General features: G+C 43.7%; 1 protein-coding gene across 5 annotated transcripts in view; it reads right to left on the bottom strand.

The window, feature by feature from the left end:
• LOC106604674 (rab11 family-interacting protein 2) overlaps positions 1–10851 on the bottom strand; it is a 34095-nt gene extending 23244 nt beyond the window's left edge. For all 5 annotated transcript variants that reach the window (XR_006770050.1, XR_006770052.1, XM_014199575.2 and 2 more), the window contains exons 1-2: positions 10634–10851; positions 9614–10262 (exon numbers count right to left, since the gene is read on the bottom strand). Coding sequence is in view for 3 of the 5 variants with exons in the window: in XM_014199575.2 (XP_014055050.1) it covers positions 9614–9966 (353 nt within the window). In the remaining 2 variants the exon portion in view is untranslated. The remainder of the gene's footprint in view (positions 1–9613; positions 10263–10633) is intronic.
• Between the last annotated feature and the right edge of the window lie 2504 nt (positions 10852–13355).

Genomic DNA, 13355 nt, shown 5'->3' with positions numbered 1-13355 from the left:
TCAGTCCGTTTTTTATTTATTTAATACATACACACAAACTATCTAGGTCAAGGTTCGCTGTTTTTTTAACCAGGTTTGCTGTTTATTTGAGGAATATGAGATGGAACGGAGTTCCACACAATAATGGCGCTATAAAAATACTGTGCGCTTTCTTGAATTTGTTCTGGATTTGGGGACTGTGAAAAGACCCCTGGTGGCATGTCTGGTTGGGTAAGTGTGTGTGTCAGAGTTGTGTGTAAGTTGACTATGCAAACATTGGGATTTAACACAAGTGATGCAGTCAGTCTCCTCTCAACTCTTAGCCAAGAGAGACTGGTATGCATAGTATTTATATCAGCCCTCTGATTATAATGAAGAGCAAGACGTGCCGCTCTGTTCTGGGCCAGCTGCAGCTTAACTAGGACTTTCCTTGCAGCACTCGACCACACAGTAATCACAATAATAAAACTAGAGCCTGCAGAACTTGCTTTTTGGAGTGTGGTGTCAAAAAGCAGTTTCAACTGTTCTGCCTGCGGCAGTTCACAGAACGTGCTAACTTGTCCCGGAACTTCTGATTTCGACTCTCTACCGCAACTGCTGTCTCTAACTCTGAATGCTCAACTATAAAAAGCCAACTGACATTTACTCATGGAGGTGCTGACCTGTTGCACCCTCTACAACTAATGTGATTATTTTTGACCCTGCTGGTCATCTATGAATGTTTGAACATCTTGGCCATGTACTGCTATGTCAACCCGGCACAGCAAGAAGAGGACTGGCCACCCCTCATAGCCTGGTTCCTCTCTAGGTTTCTTCCTAGGTTCCTGCCTTTCTAGGGATTGTTTTCTAGCCACCGTGCTTCTACATCTGCATTGCTTGCCGTTTGGGGTTTTAGGCTGGGTTTCGGTATAGTACTTTGACTGATGTAAAAAGAGCTTTATAAATACATATGATTGATCTTTTTATTACGGGCAGACATCTGCCCATCTTTACAAACTTTGAATGTAAACTCAGCAAAAAAAGAAAACGCCCTCTCACTGTCAACTGAGTTTATTTTCAGGAGGTCAAAGTAACAGTCAGTATCTGGTGTGGCCACCAGCTGCATTAAGTACTGCAGTGCATCTCCTCCTCATGGACTGCACCAGATTTGCCAGTTCTTGCTGTGAGATGTTACCCCACTCTTCCACCAAGGCACCTGCAAGTTCCCAGACATTTCTGGGGGAATGGGCCCTAGCCCTCACCCTCCGATCTAACAGGTCCCAGATGTGCTCTTCGCTGGCCACTGACATTCCTGTCTTGCAGGAAATCGGCCATACTGCTCGTTCTGTGCGTGGTGGCATTTTCATGCTGGAGGGTCATGTCAGGATGAGCCTGCAGGAAGGGTACCACATGAGGGAGAAGGATGTCTTCCCTGTAACACACAGCGTTGAGATTGCCTGCAATGACAACAAGCTCAGTCCGATGATGCTGTGACACACCACCCCAGACCATGACGGACCCTCCACCTCCAAATCGTTCCCGCTCCAGAGTACAGGCCTCGGTGTAACGCTCATTCCTTCGACGATAAATGCGAATCCGATAATCACCCCTGGTGAGACAAAACCGCGACGTGTCAGTGAAGAGCACTTTTTTCCAGTCCTGTCTGGTCCAGCGACGGTGGGTTTGTGCCCATAGGCAACGTTGTTGTCGGTCATGCCTGCCTTACAAACAGGCCTACAAGCCCTCAGTCCAGCCTCGCTCAGCCTATTGTGGACAGTCTGAGCACTGATGGAGGGATTGTGCGTTCCTGGTATAACTCGGGCAGTTGTTGTTGCCATCCTGTACCTATCCCGCAGGTGTGATGTTCGGATGTACCGATCGTGTGCAGGTGTTGTTACACGTGGTCTGCCACTGCGAGGACGCTCAGCTGTCCGTCCTGTCTCACTGGAGCGCTGGCTTAGGCGTCTCACAGTACGGACTTTGCAATTTATTGCCCTGGTCACATCTGCAGTCCTCATGCCTCCTTGCAGCATGCCTATAGCATGTTCACGCAGATGAGCAGGGACCCTGGGCATCTTTCTTTTGGTGTTTTTCAGAGTCAGTAGAAAGGCCTCTTTAGTGTCCTAAGTTTTCATAACTGTGACCTTAATTGCCTACCGTTTGTAAGCAGTTAGTGTCTTAACGACTTCCACAGGTGCATGTTCATTAATTGTTTATGATTCATTGAACAACCATGGGAAACAGTGATTAAACCCTTTACAATAAAGATCTGTGAAGTTATATGGATATTTACAAATTATCTTTTAAAGACATGGTCCTGAAAAAGGGATGTTTCCTTTTTTGCTGAGTTTATATGTCTTGACAATGACAGTTTACAATCCAAGGTAGCGCCAAGTAATTTAGTCTACTCAACCTGTTCAACAGCCACACCATTCATTACCAGATTCAGATGTCTAGAACTTAGGGAATGATTTGTACCACATACAATGCTCTTAGTTTTAAACATGTTCAGGACCAGTTTATTACTGGCCACCATTCCAAAACAGATTGCAACTCTTTGTTAAGGGTTTCAGTGACTTCATTAGCTGTGGTTGCTGATGCGTACAGTATATGGTTAAATCAATCAGCATACATAGACACACATGCCTTATCTAATGCCAGAGAGCTGCCCTGCGGTACACCACACTTTACATGTTTGACAGTAGAGAAGCTATCATGAAAGAAAACCCTTTGAGTTCTATTAGACAGATAGCTCAATCCACAATATGGAAGAGGTTGAAAAGTTCTCTCAACAACAGGTTATGGTCAATAATATCAAAGGCTGCACTGAAATCTAACAGTACAGCTCCCACAATCTTTATTATCAATTTCTTTCAACCAATCATCAGTAATTTGTGTCAGTGCAGTACATGTTGAGTGCCCTTCTCTATTTGGGCTCCCGAGTGGTGCAGCGATCTAAGGCACTGCATCTCAGTGCTAGAGGCGTCACTACAGACCCTGGTTTGATTCCAGGCTGTATCACAACCGGCCGTGATTGGGAGTCCCATAGGGCAGTGCACAACAGGCCCAGCGTCGTTCAGGTTATAGTTTGGCCGGGGGTAGGCCGTCATTGTAAATAAGAATTTGTTCTTAACTGACTTGCCTAGTTAAATAAAGGTTAATTCAATTTTGTTTTAAATTAGCATGCTGAAACTCTGTTGTTAATTTGTGTACAGAGAAATGCCAGCTAAGAGCTGGCAGCAAGCTGATAGGTCTGCTGTTAGAACAAGTAAAGGCTGCTTTACCACTCTTGGGTAGCGGAATGACTTTGGCTTCCCTCCAGGCCTGAGGACAAAGACTTTCCTCTAGGCTCAGATTAAAGATATGACAGATAGGAGTGGCCATAGAGTCAGATACCATCCTCAGTAGCTTTCCATCTAAGTTGATGATTTTTCCACCTCTCCCACACTAACTTAACAAAATTCTAACTTAAAATGCTTTACTTTTATTATTAGTTTTTTTAATGCATGAATACGATGACTCTCTGTTCATTGTTGGCATTTCCTGACTAAGTTTGCCCACTTTGCCAATTAAGTAATCATTAAAATAAATTGGCAACATCAAATGGTTTTTTGATGAATAAGCCATCTGATTCAATGAAAGATGGAGTTGAATTTGCCCATAATTGAATGTAAATTACATGTAAAGTGATCTTGGCTTCATAATACAGTTTCTTCTTCTTTTTGTTGAGTTTAGTCACATAATATCTCAATTTGCAGTAAGTCAGCCAGTCAGATGTGCAGCCAGACTTATTAGCCACTCCTTTTGCCCCATTTCTTTCAACCATACAGTTGTTCAATTCCTCCAGGTGCATGTTTATTAATAATTGGAAGAGGCAATTTCATAAATTCATCAAGTGCAGCATCTGGAGGCTGCATATTAATCACATCAGACCAACAAATATTTTTTACATCATCCACATAAGAGTCACAGCAAAATCTTTTGCATGATCTCTAATACACTATTTTAGGCCCAGCTTTTGGAACTTTGGCTTTCCTGGATATAGCCACTATATTGTTTTCCAAGATGGCGTAGCAGTCGAACGTCTTGTTTGTCTTGTCCCGCATATATATCTTTTTCTTTGTATATATATTTTTTTATTTTTTTATCTCAATTTACATCTACGGACGGAACATACTCTCCTGCAACCCCCCTCACCCAATGTGGTACGGATCTGCTATTTTTTACACTTTAGAACCGGAACCCCCATCAGAAGCGAGCCAGCTAACTAGCTAGTAGTCAGTTAGCCACCGCTAGCAGTCATCACCGTTAACTCAGACATCAGCCAGCCTCAGCCCAGTCAATACCTGCCAGTCTGCACAGCGCGATATCAACCCAGAGCATATTGGACTGCTTTTTCTCTACCACATCTCCAGATTCCTACCGCAAGCTCTGAACCTTTACACCGGATCATCGCAGCTAGCTAGCAGCTATCCGAGTGGCTACTCCTGGCTAACATCTCTGTCCCGAAGCAAGCATCAGTTAGCCTGGAGCTAGGCCCATCTTCTGGCTAGCTGAAGAGGTCCATCAGCCAATTCTTGGGCTACAATACCTATTTTGCCTGGACCCTTTTACTGCCGACACGGAGCCCCGCCAATCCATCATGATTGGTCTGCCGACGTAACCGTCCGAGGGGGTTTCAAAAGGCTCTCTCGTTGCGACGTCCCCCGAAGGCCCATCTGCTAGCCCCGGCCCGCTAGCTGTCCGAATCGCCGTGTCTCCAGCTCGCCTAGCTACTCACTGGACCCTATGATCACTTGGCTACACATGCCTCTCCCTAATGTCAATATGCCTTGTCTATTGCGGTTTTGGTTATTGATTATTGTCCTATTTCACTGTAGAGCCTCCAGCCCTGCTCAATATGCCTTAGCTAGCCCTTTTGTTCCAACCCGCACACATGCAGTGACCTCACCTGGCTTAATCAATCAAATGTATTTATTTATAAAGCCCTTCTTACATCAGCTGATGTCACAAAGTGCTGTACAGAAACCCAGCCTAAAACCCCAAACAGCAAGCAATGCAGGTGTAGAAGCACGGTGGCTAGGAAAAACACCCTAGAAAGGCCAGAACCTAGGAAGAAACCTAAAGAGGAACCAGGCTATGAGGGGTGGCCAGCTTAAATGGTGCCTAAAGAGACAAAACCTCTCATCGTCACTCAATGCCTAGGCTTACCTCCACTGTATTCACATCCTACCATACCCTTGTCTGTACATTATGCCTTGAATCTATTCTTCCACGCTCAGAAACCTGCTCCTTTCACTCTCTGTTCCGAGCGCACTAGACGACCAGTTCTTATAGCTTTTAGCCATACCCTTATCCTACTCCTCTGGTAATGTAGAGGCTAAACAAAGCCCTGCAGCCCCTAGCTTCACTCCCATTCCCCAGGTGCTCTCATTTGTTGACTTCTGTAACCGTAAAAGCCTTGGTTTCATGCATGTTAACATTAGAAGCCTCCTCCCTAAGTTTGTTTTATTCACTGCTTTAGCACACTCCGCCAATCCGGATGTCCTAGCCGTGTCTGAATTCTGAAATTTCCATCCCCAACTATAACATTTTCCGACAAGATAGAACTGCTAAAGGAGGCGGAGTTGCAATCTACTGCAGAGATCTGTCATACTATCCAGGTCTGTTCCCAAACAATTCGAGCTTCTACTTTTAAAAATCCACCTTTCCAGAAACAACTCTCTCACCGTTGCCGCTTGTTATAGACCCCCTTCAGCCCCCAGCTGTGCCCTGGACACCATATGTGAATTGATTGCCCCCCATCTATCTTCTGATCTCGTGCTACTAGGTGACCTAAACTGGGACATGCTTAACACCCCGGCCGTCCTACAATCTAAGCTAGATGCCCTCAATCTCACACAAATTATCAAGGAACCTACCAGGTACAACCCTAAATCCGTAACCATGGGCACCCTCATAGATATCATCCTGACCAACTTGCCCTCTAAATACACCTCTGCTGTCTTCAACCAGGATCTCAGCGATCATTACCTCATTGCCTGGGTGCGTAATGGGTCCATGGTCAAACGACCACCCCTCATCACTGTCAAACGCTCCCTAAAACACTTCAGCAAGCAGGCCTTTCTAATTGACCTGGCCCAGGTATCCTGGAAGGATATTGACCTCATCCCATCAGTAGAGGATGCCTGGTCGCTCTTTAAAAGTGCTTTCCTCACCATCTTAAATAAGCATGCCCAATTTAAAAAAATGTAGAACTAAGAACAGATATAGCCCTTGGTTCACCCCAGATTTGACTGCCCTTGACCAGCACAAAAACATCCTGTGGTGTTCTGCATTAGCTTCGAATAGCCCCCACGATATGCGACTTTTCAGGGAAGTCAGGAACAAATACTCAGTCAGTTAGGAAAGCTAAGGCTAGCTTTTTCAAATAGAAATTTGCATCCTATAGCACTAATTCCCAAAAGTTTTGGGACACTGTAAAGTCCATGGAGAATAAGAGCACCTCCTCCCCTCCCATCTGCCCACTGCACTGAGGACAGGAAACATTGTCACCACCGATAAATCTCCAATAATCGATCATTTCAATAAGCATTTTTCTACGGCTGGCCATGCTTTCCACCTGGCTACCCCTACCCCGGCCAACATTTCAGCATCTCACACCGGCCAACATCTCATTATCCACCAACACTTTTGCAACCCCTATTACAAGCCTATTCAACCTCTCTTTCGTATCGTCTGAGATCCCCGTCTTCAAAGCGGGAGACACTCTAGACCCAAACTGTTAGACCTATATCCATCCTGCCCTGCCTTTCTAAAATCTTCGAAAGCCAAGTTAACAAACAGATCACTGACCATTTCGAATCCCACCGTACCTTCTCCACTATGCAATCTGGTTTCCGAGCTGGTCATGGGTGCACCTCAGCCACGCTCAAGGTCCTAAACAATATCATAACCGCCATCAATAAAACACAGTACTGTGCAGCCGTCTTCATCGACCTGGCCAAGGCTTTCGACTGTCAATCACCGCATTCTTATTGGCAAACTCAATAGCCTTGGTTTCTCAAATGACTGCCTCGCCTGGTTCACCAACTACTTCTCTGATAGAGTTCAGTGTGTCAAATTGGAGGGCCTGTTGTACGGACCTCTGGCAGTCTCTATGGGGGTGCCACAGGGTTCAATTCTCAGGCCCACTCTTTTCTCTGTATATATCAATGATGTCGCTCTTGCTGCTGGTGATTCTCTGATCCACCTCTACGCAGACGACACCATTCTGTATACATCTGGCCCTTTGGACACTGTGCTAACAAACCCCAAACATGCTTCAATGCCATACAACACTCCTTCCGAGGCCTCCAACTGCTTTTAAATGCAAGTAAAACTAAGTGCATGCTCTTCAACCGATTGCTGACCGCACCCTCCCGCCCGACTAGCATCACTACTCTGGACGGTTCTGACTTAGAATATGTGGATAACTACCAATACCAAGGTGTCTGGTTAGACTGTAAACTCTCCTTCCAGACTCACATTAAGCATCTCCAATCCAAAATTAAATCTAGAGTCGGCTTCCTATTTCGCAACAAAGCCTCCTTCACAAATGCTGCCAAACATACCCTCGTAAAACTGACTATCCTACCGATCCTCGACTTCAGCGATGTCATTTACAAAATAGCCTCCGACACTCTACTCAGCAAATTGTATGCAGTCTATCACAGTGCCATCCGTTTTGTCACCAAAGCACCAAAGCCCCTGCGACTTGTATGCTCTCGTCGGCTGGCCCTCGCTACATATTCGTCGCCAAACCCACTGGCTCCAGGTAATCTATAAGTCTATGCTACGTAAAGCCCCGCCTTATCTCAGCTCACTGTTCACCATAGCAACACCCACCCGTAGCACACGCTCCAGCAGGTATATTTCACTGGTCACCCCCAAAGCCAACACTTCCTTTGGCCGCCTTTCCTTCCAGTTCTCTGCTGCCAATGACTGGAACGAATTGCAAAGATCACTGAAGCTGGAGTCTTATATCTCCCTCTCTGACTTTAAGCATTAGCTGTCAAAGCAGCTTACCGATCACTGTACCTGTACACAGCCAATCTGTAAATAGCACACCCAACTACCTCATCCCCATATTGTTACTTAACCTCTTGCTCTTTTGCACCCCATTAACTCTACTTGCACATCATCATCTGCACATCTATCACTCCAGTGTTAATGCTAAATTGTAATTATTTAGTCTCCATGGCCTATCTATTGCCTTGCCTCCCTACTCTTCTACATTTGCACACACTGTACATAGATTTTTCTATTGTGTTATTGACTGTACGTTTGTTTATGTGTAACTCTGTTGTTTTTGTCGCACTGCTTTGCTTTATCTTGGCATGGTCGCAGTTTAAATGAGAACTTGTTCTCAACTGGCCTACCTGGTTAAATAAAGGTGAAATTAAACAAAAAAAATGGTGATCACTGCATCCAATGGATACGGATACAGCTTTAGAACAAAGTTCTACAGTATTAGTAAAAATGTGATTGATGCATGTGGATTATCTTGTTCCTGTAGTGTTTGTAAACACCCTGGTAGGTTGAATGATCGTGCTATTTAATCTGCTTCTTCATATACCACACCTGTCAGGTGGATGGATCATGTTGGCAAAAGACAAAATGCTCACTAACAGGAATGTAAATACATTTGTGCAAATTATTTTAGAGAGGGCCTCCCGAGTGGTGCAGCGGTCTAAGACACTGCATCGCAGTGCTTGAGGCGTCACAACAGACCAGGGTTAAGCGAGCAGTGTGTCAAGAAGCAGTGTGACTTGGCAGGGTCATGTTTCAGAGAACGCATGGCTCTCAACCTTCGCCTCTCCCGAGTCCGTACAGGAGTTGCAGCGATAGGACAAGACTAACTACCACTTGGATATCATGAAATTGGTGAGGAAAAAAGACCATTAAAACTCATGGTACGCTTATTCAGTGCTCTTGTCCGCATTAAAAACAAATATCGAAGCAGGTTGGATGTGACAGGAGAGATGAGGTGTGCACTGTCAACCTCGCCCTCTGACTTTGAGAAGATCCAATGCGACATGCATCAAGCACACCCATCTCATTAGTGGCGGTGAGATAAGACAAACAATGTCAGACTAATTTCAAATTGACTGTCATAGCCCCACATTAAAAGTATATGATTGCGAGTTTAGAATCTAAAATCAGAAATACTGTTAGAATGTTTTCCAATTGACTGCCACATTAAAACGTTTGCAATGCTGACCACAGAGACACATCATTGGTGATTAGGGCCAGTTTTTCCAAACCATCAAATGATTTAGGCTTGTCTACCCAACCCTCTGAATCATGTTCCATATTATTTCTGTAGGTTAGTCCTGTGACATGAACAAGACAGTTCCGCAAATCTAACCTACTTCTTCCTGTTGGCAGTTCCTTAAACATCAAATACAGAACTAGGAAACCAAAGGCTTAGCATTGTTCGTTGTGACTAGGGATGCTTTACAGCCTATGTGTTTATACATGTGGGGTTGAGAGCAGAGAAGACAAATTTCCGATTTAACAGTTGGACAAAAAGTTATATTGTATTAGGCTTAATGTTCTGAAACTTCCTTGAAAGGCAGCAAAAACATTAGTTAGATGAGTTGGTGATACTTACTCAGTTTTCCTTCTCTCCTTGTTATCAAAAATTTCATTGAGATTGATGGTACTCTGGCCCAGGAATTTATCCATCCCCACCAGGGACCTGTGCATCACGATGAGGCATAGTTCGTAGATTTCTGGGTTGCCCTCCAGAAGCAGACCTGGCAGTTCAAAGGAGGCTTCTTCTCTCCACACTGGGCTGAGTGTTTTCTCTGCCACAGATGTCGAGTACTTCTCCTTTCCCAGCTGAATGATAGTGTAGGCATCGTTGGTGCCATTCTTACTCTTAGCTTGTAGGTCAGTTGCTTGAAGAACAGTGGCTTGGACATGAGTTGGGAACCACTTTTGGGACTGCTCTACTAGTGACATGATCAGCTCTGTTTATGTGTGGTTAGCAAAAACAAATGTATGTGGAGGTGAATTGACCTTAAAGTGACAACAGAGCATGCAAACAGTAACTACTTATTTCTTAGTACATGATGTTCATGTAGATTGGTGATTCGTAGGCAAAGATAACTTAAAGTGCTTATTGGTCATATATTTATATGTACAGCTAGTAGCACATCTCAATAGTTAGCAACTAATTACTTCAGTCCATTTTACACACTTGTCTTTTGTGATTATCATATCACAAATGTCCAAGCCACTGTTGTTAAGCAAGTCACCTGAACGTAACATGGGAGAGAAGAGTACATTGTAAGCAGTTGTGCAGGTTGACTAGCATTAGTTACCTAGCTAACGTATGTAATACATATGTGCTGTCTATGATTCAAGTTAAGCAGGCCAACTAACGAACAAGCTAAACAGCTGACACCAATAACCACTGCTAGTTTGGCTAAAGTATTAGCTAGCTATTTAGCAATACAGCAAAAATAGCGTGTTTCTCAGTTCTGTTGGGTTTGTCATATTGTGACAGACAAATCGTTATTCTTATACAATAATAACGTGTTGCAAAGTAGTAGCATTGATTAATAGCCGTACATTAGATTGGACAGCTGATTGTTAGCTAACTAAACAAGCTTGCTCAATACTGTACCTCGTCATTTTCTCCAAACTTGCGACATTTTGCCATCATGTAAATCCATTCGATTGTTTAACATATTTCACAAATAAACTGCAAATTGATTTATTGGAGGTAGATATCGTGATTTTACAGCCTGCTAGTTGTACCAACCAAAAACTCTAATTTCCTTGTTAGCCAACTACATCCGCAACAGTCACAGGTGAAAGTTCAAGCTCCTCCTCTGTTGCCGTAGAAACGAACGGGGTTACAGGAACATGTTCATATTTGTACATGCCCTAGGTTTATTTTTATTTCTATTTATTTAATTAGGCGAGTCAGTTCAAAACAAATTCTTATTTACAATGACTTGCTACCCCGGGAAAGACCAGACAACGCTGGGCCAATTGTGCGCAGCCCTATGGGACTCCCAATCACCGCAGGAACTGTAGTGACACCTCTTGCACTGAGATGCAGTGCCTTCGACCGCTGCTCAACTAGGTACATAGCAACTAGGTACAGAAAGGAGCCAAGACTGTGGAAGAAGAATGTGCCTTTTCGAAAAAGCAGGAAACATATGTCCATGTGGTTCTAATGTAGGTGATACAGTTTTCTCGTTTAGGAGAGAGTTGGTGCATGCTGAACATGGAAAATGCATGACAAAGTGTTTCATTAGAGTGGTGAATCCAATCATATCGTAACTAACAGTAATTAATTAAAACAAGGAAGTAATAATGAAACAATAGAAAGTATGTGTCTTTATGATTTACAGCCCCAAATATCTGGTTTCCACTAGTTATCACAGCCACAAAGTCATAAACCCACCTTCTACAATTTCTCAGATGATGAACTTTACCCTAACCTCAACCCCAACCTTAACCACACGGCTGAATTTATTTCTAATCCTAACCTTAAATTAAGGTTTAACCTTAAATTAAGGTTAGGGTAAGGTTTCAAATCTGAGAAATTGTAGAAAGCGGGGCTTATGACTGTGGTTGTGACGACCCAAATCTCTACAATGTATGGTTGTTTATGACCACAAATAACAATAAGAGTAGCGACCCTGTGTTTATAAACGTGGATATACACTTTGCGACTTTAGCAAAGTTGTGATGTTGTGGCACAGTTGATGCCACGCAGGGCTACGGGCCATAAGGTTGAGAGTTCGCTGACCAACACCGACAAGGTCACTCTCTCTGTTTCATAGCACTACAATCAGAGCTAACTGCAGACAATGATCAACTAGGGGAATAATCAGATTTTCAATATTTTGATGTCATATTTATAATTATGTAAAATATATGCAACAAATGATCCACCAACAGGTTTCTGTGCCAATGCTCCACACGACCAATAAACACTTCAATATCATGGTTTGCGTTTTCAACACCACAATAAATAGACTATGTCAATCTCGACAAACAGAAAATACATCCCTCTCTACCTTGAAGGCGTGGCTTGACAATCTCCAAATGTCATTCAACTTTTTGGTGTTTTGTAACAGATGTCTCTTTCCATTCATCAATTGACAACGGCACAGTTTGGCTTGATTGATTGATTTTATTTGTCAATAAAAAAAATACATATACACACAAATATTTTTTTAAAGTGACCGGGATTGCACAATAAAGTCGGGATTTATTTCCATTGTGGTCCCTATTTTTTTCACATAAATACATATACAATTACATACACTACATTACCAAAAGTATGTGGACATCTCATTCCAAAATCATGGGCATAAATATGGAATTGGTCCCCCCTCTGCTGCTATAACAGCCTCCACTCTTCTAGGAAGGCTTTCTACTAGATGTTGGAACACTGTGGTGGGAATTTGCTTCCATTCAGCCACAAGAGCAATAGTGAGGTCGAGCAGTCGGTGTTCCAATTCATCCCAAAAGTTTTCGATGGGGTTGAGGTCAGGGCTCTGTGCAGGCCAGTCAAGGTCTTCTACACCGATCTCAACAAACCATTTCTGAATGGACCTCGCTTTGGCCGCGGGGATATTGTCATGCTGAAACAGGAAAGGGCCTTACCCAAACTGTTGCCACAAAGTCGGAAGCACAGAATCGTTTAGAATGACATTGAATGCTGTAGCATTAAGATTTCCCTTCACTGGAACTAAGGGGCCTAGCCCGAACCATGGAAAACAGCCCCAGACCATTATTCCTCCTCCACCAAACTTTACAGTTGGCACTATGCACTGGGGCAAGGAGCTTTACACCACTCCAGCGGACGCTTGGAATTGTGCATGGTGATCTTAGGCTTGTGTGCATTGCTCGACCATGGAAACCCATTTCATGAAGCGGCCAACGAACAGTTCTTCTGCTGATGTTGCTTCCAGAGGCAGTTTGGAACTGCAACCGAGGACAGACGATTTTTATGTGCTACGCACTTCAGCACTCGGCAGTCCCATTCTGTGTGCTTGTGTGGCTTATCACTTTGCGGCTGAGCCATTGTTGCTCCTAGATGTTTCCACTACACAATAACAGCGCTTACAGTTGACAGCGGCAGCTCTATCAGGGCAGAAATTCTACTAACTGACTCGTTGGAAATGTTTGTCTATGGAGATTGCATGGCTGTGTGCTTGATTTTATACACCTGTCAGCAATGGGTGTGGCTGAAATAGCCGAATCCACTCATTTGAAGGCGTGTCCACATACTTTTGTATATATAGTGTAGATACAGACACATTACAGAGACTAAAAAAATTATCAACCTCCAGATGAGTATGACGGGGAAGTTCAAGTACAATTCT

This window comes from Salmo salar, chromosome ssa01, assembly GCF_905237065.1.
Source record: "Salmo salar chromosome ssa01, Ssal_v3.1, whole genome shotgun sequence".
Classification (NCBI taxonomy): Eukaryota; Metazoa; Chordata; class Actinopteri; order Salmoniformes; family Salmonidae; genus Salmo; species Salmo salar.
Note: the sequence above shows the minus strand (reverse complement) of the source record. Positions and strands in the feature narration are given on the sequence as shown.